The sequence below is a fragment of the Micromesistius poutassou genome, assembly GCF_964030765.1.
Source record: "Micromesistius poutassou genome assembly, chromosome: 10".
In the NCBI taxonomy this organism is placed as follows: domain Eukaryota; kingdom Metazoa; phylum Chordata; class Actinopteri; order Gadiformes; family Gadidae; genus Micromesistius; species Micromesistius poutassou.
The window spans coordinates 3,992,534-4,007,533 of NC_140280.1; the positions used below are offsets into that span (position 1 = coordinate 3,992,534).

General features: G+C 50.5%; 1 protein-coding gene across 1 annotated transcript in view; it reads right to left on the minus strand.

Moving 5' to 3' along the window:
- Positions 1-2,619: 2,619 nt before the first annotated feature.
- LOC311354824 (RNA-binding protein Musashi homolog 2-like) overlaps positions 2,620-15,000 on the minus strand; it is a 13,507-nt gene continuing 1,126 nt past the window's right edge. Inside the window, exons 4-5 of the mRNA XM_084474687.1 lie at positions 14,203-14,287; positions 2,620-3,002 (exon numbers count right to left, since the gene is read on the minus strand). Of these exons, the coding sequence (XP_084330813.1) occupies positions 2,946-3,002; positions 14,203-14,287 (142 nt within the window). The 3' untranslated portion in view covers positions 2,620-2,945. The remainder of the gene's footprint in view (positions 3,003-14,202; positions 14,288-15,000) is intronic.

The following is a 15,000-nucleotide window of genomic DNA, read 5'->3' on the forward strand; positions in this document are numbered from 1 at the left end:
CCCCTTCCAGATACCAGCCAACCCGCTCTCAACACCTCCTGAGCCACATGCCGGCCCATCTTGTCCCCTCATCCACTCATCTCGACGCCGTCACCGAGTGTCACGGAGCGGAGGAGCTGGAGGAGCTGGAGGAGCTGTTGTTGGCCGGGGCGGGGGGTGAGCCCGCAGAATCACCGATGTGTTTGTTTAGCATTGATTAAACGCGGCGAGGGAGAGGTAAATATGAGGCCTATTTACATCCAGGGAGTAGATAAAATACGGCTGACAGCGCGATCCCTCATCCCGCCTCGGCCGGCTTTGTTTTCATCGACCCAATTTAGGAGGCCCATACGTTTTATTACAATAATCCTGCTCACAAATAAAGGAATTGATTAAGATTAGGCCGACAAATCCTGCCTCGTTTCCTGTGCTCTGCAGTTGTTAGTGATGCAATTAAACGCTAATGAAGGAATCCTCTCTCTCCTTATCTTAGAGACCCCCGGCCCTCCCCTTCTCCCGCCGCCCGGGCCGGACCACGGGAAGGTGATGATGAAGACGACGAGGATGAGGGCGGTGCCTGAGACGCTGACGTGACGTCGTCACGGCGTTCCCGGTGTCGCAGCTCTCCGTCATGTGCAGAAAGGATGCCTCCTCTCCACTCTCTCCACTCTCTTCTGCCAGGGCGCCCGCAACGCTAATTTGAACGTGACTTGACGAAGCAGCACATTCACCTCAAGGCAGAGTCGTTCCTCTGACTGGAAGTTCCCAAACCACAGCCTAGCTCGTCTGGCTTTGGAAGCGACCGACCTGTGATAGCCATCACCTATCCCATGCTAACCCTAACCCTCTGTCTACACTGGTGCAGCCAGCCGCGGCTAACGGCTAGCCTGATTCCATTAGCACGGCGGGGGGGGGATAAGATTAGAGGAAGCACTCTATTGTTACACGTTTTACTCTAAATAAATATTAATCTGCCAAAATGCATCGTGATGGTAGCCCGGAGCATTACAATATTTTCTAAAAATTCCCTGACCTTCAAAAAACATTTTGCAATTTAAAAAATAATAGCAATAATAACTACCCATTGTTAGCCTTTATCCACGCGCAAATGAGACAACGACTATTTGTAAATTGATTCAATTTATATTTTACCCGCATGGCAATGTCTGGTTATTACACTTAATACGGCCTAATGATTATTCATTAAGCACAGCCCCGCTGCCAAGTCCCTCTGAATGCGACTGCTCATGTCTGCAGAGTGTACAGATACAGAACCGATTAGAAAGAACACAATCCCTTGTCCTAGGACACTCACACAGATCCCTATTATTCCTGACGAGCGCGCTCGGCGGAGGCGCTCTGCTACAATAGCCCTCGGCTACAAGTCTGCGCCCATCAGAAAGGTTACTGCCGGGGGTGATGTAAAAAAGGTTATTGTGAAGCATAGAGGAAATTAATTAATGATCCTATTCAGAGCTCCCCGTGTTCCAGCGCGCCCGCCACGCACCTGCTGGTCTTTCTGCAGCCAGAGAGACCAGCAGTCCTATTCAACCGGCCGCATAATCAGCCCCGCGGAACGGCAGCGAGCGAGCGGAGACAAGAGGAACGCAGCGCCGCGAACGCGGCCGCCGCGGCAGAGAGGACTCGCTAAAGGGCCCCCGCGCTCGCGGCGCCGGGGCGATCAATGGAACAGGAAGTAGACAGAGAGAGAGAGAGAGAGAGAGGAGGGAGAGATGTGCTTCTGGAGTATAAACACACACGGTGTCAGGCCTGCGTCTGGGCCGTGTCACCGGACGGTTCCGCCGCGAGCATAACAACCTCGGACCGTCGCCGGGGGGGAGGGGGAGGGGGGGGGAAAAAAACATGGCGAGAAGCAGAGTACGATTCCTTCAGGATCCTGAGATAAGATGCGATGATGACCTTTAGGAAACATTTGTAGTTGTTTTTATTTAATTCATAAATATAAAAAAAAAAAAATAAAGAGAGAGCGAGAGAGATAGATCGGTATCGGATATTCCCTTGTTTTGTTAAAGGTTTCCAAGCGCAGGCCTTGTCTTTTCAGGTTCTAAAATACTCTTAAATGCATTGATGCCCTTGAAGAAACCATTTTGGTTTTTCAAATTCTTCCGATATCTCCGCTGCCGTGGCGGAGGCGGGCGGCGGCGGCGGTGGCGGTCGGTGGAGGAGCTTCCCAAACTCGAGGCAACCCGAAGAGCGTGAGGAGGTCCGAGTGCGCCGGCACCAGATTAGCCAAGCGGAGGAGAACGGCCTGATCCCCGGCGCTCAGCGAGACCGCGGAGCGAGCTCGGGGGGGGCTGAGACTACGTCTGCAGCCGGCGCCTCATTGAAAGCGCTCGGCCACTCGGTAACAATACAACGAGTCTGATCCACTGGGAGAAAAAAGGGAGAAATCCATTATCGATCCCCGCCTCGTTGAGGCTGAGAACGCCCCCCCCCTCCAGCCGGGCTGAATAGGGGCTGCTTTGTACCGGGGCGTGGGGCGGGCGCTGCGGGTCTGAGGGAGAGGTGAGCGAGGGTTAGAGACCCACACAGACCTCTGGCACACACACACACACACACTCGCACGCACACACACTCACACACTCGCACGCACGCACGCACGCACACACCTGCACACGTTCAATACTTCATTGTATCAGAGCATCGGCTGAGCAGCGGTGAAAGACACCTGAGACAAGTCGGCGGCGTCAGTCCTCCACATTAGCGCTCTTTGTTTCAGGGTTCACAGATCGACAAACGCGTCCGTCACACCGGCGAGGCGTCGCGTCAGGACGCGCCAGGCCCAACCTTGACAGCGCCGACGCCAAGCTGGGCGGAAACGCATGCCGTACGTGTGTGTGTGTGTGTGTGCGGTGTGTGTGGTGTGTGTGTGTGGTGTGTGTGTGCGGTGTGGGGAAGGCTAGCAGAGCACAACAGCAGCGCGGATGACATTAGCCTGGCTAGCATCAAGGTCCTCTTACCTTAGGCTGGGCGCGGCGAGGAAAGGCAACCTTCGGATCAATCTGGAACCAGAACAGAAGAAAACACGTTAGACGTCGTATAGATATCTATAGATATAGATATGTGTATATATAAATATATAAAATAACGCTGTCAAAAAAGAGAGGAAAAAAAAATCGAAAGAAATCAAAACAAAAACATTAAGTATTGTATACATTTTGACAGACGCCCATATTTGGCCGTTCGCAGGTTTCGGACTGGAGATTGGATTTATTGATTGAAAATGACAAGGAGAAAATGAAAGTCTGGGGCCCGGTGACACCTCCGAACGATGAGAGCAACGCGGTGAGTCAGCCGCGTTCGCGCCCCTAACGCGCGTTATCTCATCAACCCCCGGGCTCCCCCGCGCGGGCGGGGCCGAGCGGTTCTTCTGTGCTTAAGGAGAAACCTTAACTAGCTCTGGGTCTGAAGTGAAACGGGAACAGCGGCGGCGTTTCATCGCTTGGATACACGAAACAAAACTCCAAAAAAAAAAAAAAAAAGCCAACTTTCAAACAATCTCATCCAAAATGACTTTCTGAAGGAGGCTGGGGGGCTGGGGGAAGCAAACAGATCGAAATTGCTCTCTGGCAGAAAATGACTTATTTGTTGTTGTTCTACAGGATAAAGCTGCATACATTTCAAGTGTTTGCCTATAGGAAGCAATTCCAAAAGCCCGACGGTAATACAGCATGAACTGGGAATCATCACCCCCGTGATTGGGCATTAGCACCGGCAGAGCCCGGCCTGACGACATCACAGCCGTGGTGCCGCTGCGCCGCGAGAAGTCTGCACGCACAACACACGACGCGCGACGCACGACCAAACGTCTTCCAGTCAAGTGATTCTCAACGCTTCCCAGTCAAGTCGTTCAACCGCCGTGACGATTAACCCTCCGCACTCCGAGCGCGCGGAACGCTGGGCGGAATTGCGGAAATAAAGAGCCGTTGTTCGGAACGTTTTAAATATGCGTTTGTGTTTTACTTTGTGTTGTTCGAAAACAAAGGGGGGCGGCTTGAACAGGACTGAGCGAGACGGAGAGCGAGGAGGGGCGAGCGAGGAGGGGCGAGGCTGACTGAAGGTGGTGTGTTTGAAGGAGGGCTGGCGGTGTCTGTGAAGAGTGGTGTCTGTGACGGAGGGTGGTGTCTGACGGGTGGTGTCAGTGTTGTTGACGGGTGGTGTCTGTGAAAGGTGGTGTCTGACGGGTGGTGTCTGTGATGGGTGGTGTCAGTGTTGTTGACGGGTGGTGTCTGTGAAAGGTGGTGTCTGACGGGTGGTGTCTGTGATGGGTGGTGTCAGTGTTGTTGACGGGTGGTGTCTGACGGGTGGTGTCAGTGTTGTTGACGGGTGGTGTCTGTGACAGGTGGTGTCTGACGGGTGGTGTCTGACGGGTGGTGTCTGTGACGGGTGGTGTCTGTGACGGGTGGTGTCAGTGCTGTTGACGGGTGGTGTCTGTGACGGGTGGTGTCTCTGACGGGTGGTGTCAGTGTTGTTGACGGGTGGTGTCTGTGATGGGTGGTGTCTGACGGGTGGTGTCTGACGGTTGGTGTCTGTGACGGGTGGTGTCAGTGACGGGTGGTGTCAGTGACGGGTGGTGTCTGACGGTTGGTGTCTGTGACGGGTGGTGTCAGTGACGGGTGGTGTCTGACGGGTGGTGTCAGTGTTGTTGACGGGTGGTGTCTGTGAAAGGTGGTGTCTGACGGGTGGTGTCTGACGGGTGGTGTCTCTGACGGGTGGTGTCAGTGTTGTTGACGGGTGGTGTCTGTGATGGGTGGTGTCTGACGGGTGGTGTCTGACGGTTGGTGTCTGTGACGGGTGGTGTCAGTGACGGGTGGTGTCTGACGGTTGGTGTCTGTGACGGGTGGTGTCTGACGGGTGGTGTCTGTGACGGGCGGTGTCTGTGACGGGTGGTGTCTGTGTTGGTTGGTGTTGTTGACAGGTGTAGCGTGGCTTGCGCGCTCTACACCTTCTGTGCTCGGGTCAGAGCAGAGATGAATGTGTTACCTTAGCGCTGCCTGGGAGCCCCATACTGAGTCACATGTAAAGATTTGTTTTAGCACTCCGCCCCGGGCATAACCAATCCAAACTCAATTATCGGCCGGCGTATTTATAGAAAACACTATATGTTTTGAATACCAAGTCCCTATAGCCGCGATGGATCTCCCTAATGCTCTCCTCTGTACTGCGTTTAGCCTGCACCGGGGATATTAAACTAGGGCCGCAGAACATCAACTAGACGGCTTTTTTCTGTTCTCCAGGATGGTTTTAATTCCCTGTGGTGCGGTTTTATCATGCCTCGCAGTGTATTCCAGCAGAACGCGCGCAGCACTGAATATCACACACATTATGATACAAAAAAGAGGTAATAGTGTCCACAGGCCAAATTAATGAATACCATTTTAACATGTTCATTAAAAAATAGGCATGGACGTCTGGAAATGTGGAAGGAGGAATGAGTCTCCTTACAAAGAGATGCAATCAAAATGGTAAAATATGGACTTTGTGGTCCTAATCTCGCTCCTAATGTGAATGAATGGTTCGAACGCGACTGGGGAGAAGGGGTCAGGCTATATTGTCGTCGGGCCTTCAGGATCACATCAGGCCTTCTCTCTCCTCTCAGATTCCACCTGCTAACGACCGCTCGGCCTCGTTAGCACTGACGCTAATTTAAACGTTCATGAAATGCTGTCATTACAGAACATTAATATTATTATTGTCATGCGTTTGTAGGAATACATTATCCCCATGCTATTTTTTTCTTTTACAAAAGCATCAAAGGTTTGATTATAATGCATATTTAATCGCATTATGTGAAGAAACTGAAACATTGTGACTACAAGATAAAACTATACAAGAAAACCCTTCATTTACCAATCTCTTCAAACGACTTGGATGTAAAAAGAGAATCTTAAGGATTCCCCACAAAGTGATTTAAATTGGATTTTATTACAACAATAATGAATTGAGAATAAGGAGCTGAATGGGACACAGACAGAAAGAGACAGATAGAGAGCGACAGACAGACAGACAGACAGACAGACAAACAGACAGACAGACAGACAGACAGACAGACAGACAGACAGACAGAGAAGCAGACAGAGACAGCCAGAAAAGAGTCAGACAGGCAGACAGGCAGACAGGCGGGCCACGATGTGCATTAGCCCATTGCCATGCGTTCACGGTGATCAATGCGTCCACAACGGGCATCATGAACATTGAGCCGGTATTAAATATGCATGCACTCTCAGACACGCCGATATTCTCTTTCAAATTAAACCAACTTGTCTCTGTCAATTGAGTCGCGCTTTAAAACAAATGCGATCGCTCGGGGAAAGTTCAGCCGACGCAGATTTGACTAGGGAGGAACCGCGGCCCGAACAAACAGCTCGCTGATCCGATATATATCGACCTCCGACGTCCGACTTCCGACAAAAAACCCAACGCTTCGAACGCCGTGGTTATCGTGGGGTTGTTCTGCTGACTCCGCCCCCTGCCCCCCCCCTGTCTCCCAGCAGGCCGTAAGTGGGCCGGACCGGGAGTCACGTCACGTTACCAGCGTCTGACAGAACTGTGGTCACATGGAGGCAGAAGTCAGGCCCAGGCCTAACCCAACGAGCAGACGGCCGGCCCAGGCCTAACCCAACGAGCACAGAGTCTGGTGATGGTGAGCATAATACGGAACCAGTTTCCAACCTGAACAACACCCTCACCACTACCGGTGGTGGAAGTGTTGTTCAGGTTGGAAACTGGTTCAGTATTACGCAGTCTCATAATCCACAGGGTCTCTATAATCCGGTCATTGTGCGGTGGGTTTGGTGGTTGCACCAGCAGCAGAGCTAACATGAGCCAGAGGCAGAGCTAACATTAGCCAGCAGCAGAGCTAACATTAGCCAGCAGCAGAGCTAACATTAGCCAGAGGCAGAGCTAACATTAGCCAGCAGCAGAGCTAACATTAGCCAGCAGCAGAGCTAACATGAACCAGAGGCAGAGCTAACATTAGCCAGCAGCAGAGCTAACATTAGCCAGCAGCAGAGCTAACATTAGCCAGCAGCAGAGCTAACATTAGCCAGCAGCAGAGCTAACTTTAGCCAAGTATTCGCCCCCGGCGAGCATTTGGCATAAACAAATTAAGCAAATATTGTCGCATACGTTTGCCCAGACACAGCAATATCCATCTCTGGCCTCGCTGCCTGCAAGGACACATAGGCTGCTTTTGGTTAATATTTGCAGTTTGCATGAAAGACCTCCAAACGATCGATCATCCCCTAGATAGTATCTGTTACGTGGAGTATTATTAGTATCACACGGGCGTTTGACCGTATCAATATTATTCAAATGGTCACAATCATTTGGTATTGATAATGCAACTGTACTCCCCCTCTGGACCTAGAACTGTGTCCCCCCCCAGCAGAGATACAGACAAACCCCTTTCTACAGACTGTGCTGTTAACATACACTAACATCGCTGATACTGTTAGTATCAGCGATGTTAGTGCATCAGTGCATCAGTGCATCAGTGAGGATCCTAAGGAGCAGGTAGGAGCTGGTCCTCCCGCTGAAGGAGGCCTACTGGTAGACTGCGTGCATCAGGGATCTAACCCAGAACCGTTGGGCCGGCAGTCATACACCCCAACATAAAGAAACGTTGAAATCCTCAACCAGGAGAGTCTCTCTCTCTCTCTCTCTCTCTCTCATATATATATATATATATATATCAAGCGGAGATCTCCCACCACAGCTTCCTATCTGCAGGCAGCACCTGGCTCCCAGCTCCCTGCCCGTCTCTGAACATCTGTATATCGACAGTTTAAGACTCCTTCCCTTTTCAACTTAAAATGGGAGAATTGTGGTGTGAAGTTTTGACACTGGGTGAGGAGGATGTCTACTGAAAGAGATCAGAGACGACTGTATATGAGAATAATAGATTTAGTATAAATACAACAATGTGTGTCTATATGTGAACATATACAGGCAGAGAGGAGCTGTTGTGGTCGTCATCTTTAACCATCAGATGCATGAACTGGTGCGTGGTTCCCCCATTCCAGCGTGCTTTGTGATCTGAAGTGAACACAGCAGGTATTCCCACACTGAGACACAAACACAAGACGTTTCATCTCCCAGAAACACATCAGATACGCGGGCCTGGAGAGAGAGAGAGGGGGGGGGAGAGAGGGAGAGAGAGAGGGATAGAGAGAGAGAGAGAGAGAGAGAGAGAGAAAAAGAAAGAGAGAGAATAAAAAAGATAGGAGGCAGAAAGAGAGACAGAGAGAAAAAGAGAGTGAAAGGGACAGAGAGAAGGAGGACAGAGATGGAAAGAGAGACAAAGATAGAGGCAGACCGAGAGAGACCGAGAGAGACAGAGTGAGAGAGAGACCGAGACAGAGAGAGAGACAGAGAGAGAGAGAAAGAGAGAGAGACAGAGAAAGCGAGAGAGAGAGAGAGAGAGCGAGAGCGAGACAGCAGTTGACAAAAGCCGGCCGTCCACTCTGACATTAACAGGGATGTCAAGCAGAGTTAAGCTTCCCCATCACTCTCCTCTCCTGGACTCTGAAACATCTCCAAACGTCTGAGAAGTGTCCAGAGAGCAGACAGCTCCCCCCCCCCCCCCCACCCCTCTTTCAGCAGGCTCTCCCCCCCCCCCCCCCCCACCCCTCCGCCCCGGCCTGCTCTCTCTCCTCTCTCCAGACGCTCAGCACCCAGCCGCCAAGGTCATCCCGGGAAGACCTCGCCCACCGGAGAACGGGGTGTTTACCTCCAGGAAGCTCGCCCTGCGGTCGGCGGACGGGAGACCCCCGACACACCAACGCTCTGAGGAGATCCATCGCCCCCCCCCCCCCCCCCCCCTTCAGCAGCCGACGGATCATTGATTATGAATTGGTATTCAGACGGGCGGGCCGATCCGCTCCGATCGATACGTCTCACTGCAAAGATACTTTTTACATTTCAGCGCGTTATCGCGGAACCATCTGCCAAGAACGGCGGGGAGCGGCGAAAAAAAACGGGAAGAACGGGCGGGATTAGAACCTCCTTCCTCTCTGTTCCGATAATGGGAATATTGTTTGTTGCCGAGCGGTTTTCCCTCCCGCGTCGTCCTCATGTCCTCATTCACAAAGCGTCCATGTTTTATAAATGGAACGGCGGCTCAGGAACAACGGATCAGGGAAAACTGAGAATATGTTCTGGGTTAGCAGCATGTGTGTTATGAGGCCCCGGGCCCCTTTTACCTCATGTCCTCTTCACACACACACACACACACACACACACACACACACACACACACACACACACACACACACACACACACACACACACACACACACACACACACACACACACAGGCAAACGCACACAAGCACACGCACACACACAGGCAAGCACACACCTATATGCGCACACACACACACACACACACACACACACACTCACACACACACAAACAAACACGGGCCCAACAGGGGGCCTGTTACAGCCCAGCGACAAGGCACACATCCTGGGTACCTCTCACCCACACACCGGGGAGCCCCATTTATATCCAGCACTTCCTTTTGTCCTGTCATGCTGCTGCTAGCGGTGCTGCTGCTATAGACGCTGCTGCTAGCCATGCTGCTGCTAGCCATGCTGCTGCTAGCGGTGCTGCTGCTAGAGACGCTGCTGCTAGAGACGCTGCTGCTAGTGGTGCTTCTGCTAGAGATGCTGCTGCTAGCCATGCTGCTACTAGAGACGCTGCTGCTAGCCATGCTGCTGCTAGCGGTGCTGCTGCTAGAGATGCTGCTGCTAGCCGTGCTGCTGCTAGTGGTGCTTCTGCTAGCCATGCTGCTGCTAGTAGAGATGCTGCTGCTAGCCATGCTACTTGAGATGCTGCTGCTAGAGATACTGTTGCTAGCCATGCTACTTGAGATGCTGCTGCTAGCGATGCTGCTGCTAGCGTACTGCTGCTAGCGTACTGCTGCTAGCCTTGCTGCTGCTAGCGTACTGCTGCTAGCCTTGCTGCTGCTAGCGTACTGCTGCTAGCCTTGCTGCTTCTAGAGATTCTGCTTGCAGAGATGCTGCTGCTGCTAGCGTACTGCTGCTAGTGTACTACTACAGATACTGCTGCTAGTGATGCTGCTGTTAGCGTGCTGCTGCTAGCGACGCTGCTGCTGGCGCGTGCGTCCGACCCCCTCTCACAACGGGCCTAAACGGCGCCGGGGGGAACTCTTTATGCTAATGGCCTGTGCATTAAGAGCTAGTTATGGCCTCTGCAATTAAAAGCGCGAGGTAATCAAGGGGAGGAAGTGTGTCTTCCAAGGCTGCGGCGGCGGCGTCACAGGACCCCGGCGTCGGCAACACCTGCTCTGTACGCACGGCAGGCAGCGAGGCTCCGCTCAGAAGAGGACAAGAGGCCGCGGGAGCGGGAACGCCGCTCAGACGTATGCCGAGCGCTGAGAGAGCGTCTGCCCTCCCACACCGTCTCCTCTCCACCACGGCGCGGAGGAGGTGGGCGCTTCGAGGGGGTTTGTCATCCGCACATTAGAGCGCGCGTCGAGCAGAACAAACGCTGTTTAAGAGCCTGGAACGATGGAACCATCGGATGGGCCGGAGATAACACAACATAATGGACAGAGAAGAGGAAGAGAGACGATAAGAATGGAAAATAAATAAAGTATATATATACGTGTGTGTGTACTCCTCACTCTTATCTTTATTTACGTAAAAATAAATAAAGATGAACGATACAATGAAAGAGTAATGCCAGAATAATACTAATACAATATGAGAGTAAGAAATAATACAAACTACTGCAATTGAACATAGTAGTGTTGTAGCCTCTGTATGGTACAGATGTGTGTGGTTACTCTATATATATACACACGGCGTCACGAATCCAGGCCAGTGGAGAGCAGGACGAGCTCCGACCTACATCCTCCACCAGCCTCCACCCAACCTCCACCCAGCCCCAGCCACCACCCAGCCACAGCCTCCACCCAGCCCCAGCCTCCACCCAACACCAGCCTCCACCCAGCCACAGCCTCCACCCAACCTCCACCCAGCCCCAGCCTCCACCCACCCCCAGCCTCCACCCAACCACAGCCTCTGCCGCTGGACGGGCGCTGAGCCATCGGTCACTGTCACACATCTCCTCATACATTATCTTCTGGTGCAGGGATTTTAACCCGAGACCCAGCTGGTCAGTTGCTTAGCGATGCACCTGCTCCCTGATGTTACACACACACACACACACACACACACACACACACACCCAAGCGCACACACGGACACACACTGACAGATGTGCACACACGGACACACACAGACGCACAAGGACGTGCGCGCACACACACAACCTGTAAACAATGTGAGCCAGTGTTTAATAATGCTGATGGCTAAGGTTAGTCAGTACGCTGACTAGCTCTGACTAGCTGGTTAAGGTGCTCTTCGTATTTAGGTTGAGGAGCGGGATATGAGGAAATGGAAACGAGCAAACTGATGTCAGGTTAAAGAGAAAGTGAGGTTTGCTTCTGAATTCATGTTTGACCTAATTACGTCAAAAGTCTCCGGTATTATTCATAGCACTAAATCACGAACACCACTAGGTTGACACCATTAGGTATATTCAAGCAATGGTCATCGCACACAATAATTGCATTTCTAAAAAGCCATGATATTTACCCATGCTTCAAATATTTTTTTTATGTTTCGTGTTTTATGTTAACAACATACCAACCTGTGTGTTTTCACACATCTCAATTCTTAAAATAATGAATTCACCTCAGGGAAAAGATGAGCAAAAGATGCAGTTGTCATAAGACTCTGGACTTAAAATACCCCTGCATGTTATTACAGAGACCAAAATAACAAGTCAGCCTCACTGCCAGCCAGCGTCACGAGAGAACGCCTCACCACTCCAGGACTGTGGAAACCAGCACTGGATAAAGAGATCTCACTACTGCCAAGGTCAAAGGTCAACACTTTATCATGAAGAGAGGCCGACACAATAGCTCTGGGTTAGCATCAATCCCCTCCTTACCGTTTAACCCCGTGTGACAACATAGGGGCAGAACGTCTGGGGGACAGGGTGCTAGCAGCAATCCCAGAGAAAGATGACCCCTGACCCCTACCTGCATCTTAAAGACCTGTCACTCAACTGTCTAACCCCTACCTGCTTTATAATATTCTGTCTCTGTACTGTCTAACCCCTACCTCCTCCTTAATGATCTGTCTCTGTACTGTCTAACCCCTACCTGCTCCCTAATGACCTGTCTGTACTGTCTAACCCCTACCTGCTCCTTAATGACCTGTCTCTGTACTGTCCAACCCCTACCTGCTCCTTAATGACCTGTCTCTGAATTCACAGTTAGTCACTTTGGACAAAAGCATCTGCTCAAAGACTAAAGAAGGAACATAATAAGAAAAAACAAATAAGTAAAGACAAAGTGTATTCCTCTGTTCCAGGTTTCTAAGACAGCGATTGAGGCTGAATAAATGAACCGGCTCTGAGTCCAGGTAAAGTGATGCCTGTTACGTCATGGGCAGGTAAAGGCTGTAAGATACCGACGCCTCCTCTGTAGTTCAACACCGCTCGGGAGAGTCCAGGCCCCTCTCGTAAAACTACAACCTTCTCCGGGGTTCACATGAGAGAAAAAGAACGCTCCGAAAACAGCCGGTCCCAAAAACACAGAACCCTCTGGAACCCCGTACCGTTTATAACCAGCGTCGCTCTTAATCAATTGACCACAAATCTGAGCAGCAGAAACAAAGAGCAACAGGCTTTGATCTAACCTGTGTGCTGGTGCAACGTATTACCTATTTATTACCACATACACTATTCATAATTGTGTGTTCTGCTCAGTGGAGCAGACAATGTTTCTTTCTAAATATATCTGCTAAGAGCCGGCTGGATGGGAGCTGCATCCTGTAGCCGCTAAGCTAGCCCAGCGTGGGGCTTCTCAGACTACCAGGGGCGCTTTCTGTAGGCTGGTCGATGGAGGGTATATATATATACACACAGTATATATACATATATATATATATCATATATATATATATAATATATATATATGATATATATATATATATATATATATATATATATATATATATATATGATAGATATATATGATAGATAGATATATATATATATATATATCATCGGTATTCTGCATTCACACATTAGCAGATTTTCTTTTTTTTCATCTCACAAAGTCACCAAGTGTGTGTGTGTGTGTGTGTGTGTGTGTGTGTGTGTGTGTGTGTGTGTTGTTGGTTTTGTCATACCAGTGTGTGTGTGTGTGTGTGTGTGTTGTCATGTTGGTTTTGTCATACCAAGTGTGTGTGTGTGTGTGTGTGTGTGTGTGTGTGTTGTGATGTTGGTTTTGTCATACCATGTAAACTACAAATAAAAAAATAAAATAAAAAAAACCTGCATTCTCATTTTAAGTAAATGTTTATTAAACTCTTTAATTTATATTTAATTAATTTAATAAAAATAAATGGTTAACATAAAAGGCCAATGTCAAATAAGTTAACTAAAATAAACAGATATTGCTTAGTTATTAACGTGTGTGCGTGTGTGCCTGTGTGTGTATGCGTGCCTGTGTCCGCGTGTGCGTGTCTGCGTGTTTGCGCGTGCATGCATGCATGTATGTGTGTGCATGTGCATGTCAGCGTGTGTGTGTGTGTCACGTGGTGCGGGGGAACATGAGCTCAGTGAGAGTGCACGTGGCTGCAGTGGAGGGAGAAGGGGGCGTGTCCACATGCAGAAGGGGGCGTGTCCACCTCCACAGGCAGAAGGGGGGCATGTCCACCTCCACAGCCAGGAGTTTAAAGCCAACGTGAGTGTCACTCCTCCACCGGTCTGAACGTGGACATAGCATGAAACCTGCGGCAGCAGGTAGATGACTGGATGAACTCGTACATGTTTTATGTTTCAGGGCAAATCTAAAGCATCAATAACCCAACCAGGTGATCTACAGCTGTGTTTACCACGCACACACACACAATTAGAGTCCCAAAGTGAGCACCACTGAGATCCGACTGGGAGCAGACTGGGAGCCACTTGGAGCCTACTGGGAGCCACTGGGAGCAACTGGAAGCCAACTGGAAGCGACTGGGAACCCATTGGGAGCCAACGGAGCCGACTGGGGGCCGACTGGGAGCCGACTGGGAGCCGACTGGGAGCCGACTGGCGACAGACCAACTAAAGTGGGACGGATGACAGAGCGATGGAGGAGGAGAGGCACTCACCGTCTTTGAGTCTAGTTCGTGGTGCGGTTGAGCCAAGACTTTATCCACGCTGGCCGCGTCTGTAAACGTTACAAACCCAAACCCTCTGCAACGAGAAGAGACACACACACCATCAGCACAGAGTTAGTGGAGAACAGGGCATCAGACCTGGACAATAGTGGACAAAAGTGTCGTCAATTAGCTTTGGCTAAAAACACTATGATGCAAACATCAGATGACTGTCTCAATCTTATCTATGTTTCTGTATCTGTCCCTATTCAAATAAACCTTAAATAAATAAATAAATAATAAATAAATAATTGTGTACAAGCATTGTTTCTGTCCGCAGAAAAAACAACAGCAATAACAATGCTCGATCAATCCGTGGCGTTGGTGAAATCAGATCAGTGTTAAGCAATAATCACGCGTGTTATTAAAAATCCACATAGGTGATTAGCAGCGATGGATAACGCGCGGGACAGTCGATGTCTGCAAGGGTAAATTATCTGAGGACACACACACACACACACACACACACACACACACACGGTGGTGCAATCACAGAGTCAATGTCAAAAATTGCATTCGGTCGCAGCCTCCCAGCGCTGATCATTTAGAGCTGATCCGACTCGCGGTGCCACTCCACGCACGTGCACGTGCACGCGCGCGCACACGACCACACAAGCACAGCAGCCAGGGGAAACACACGCGCACACACACGCTTGCACACACGTACGGGCACAGACTCGTACGTGCACACACACACACGCGCGCGCGCGCGCGCACCTGCGCGCACACACACACACACACACACACACA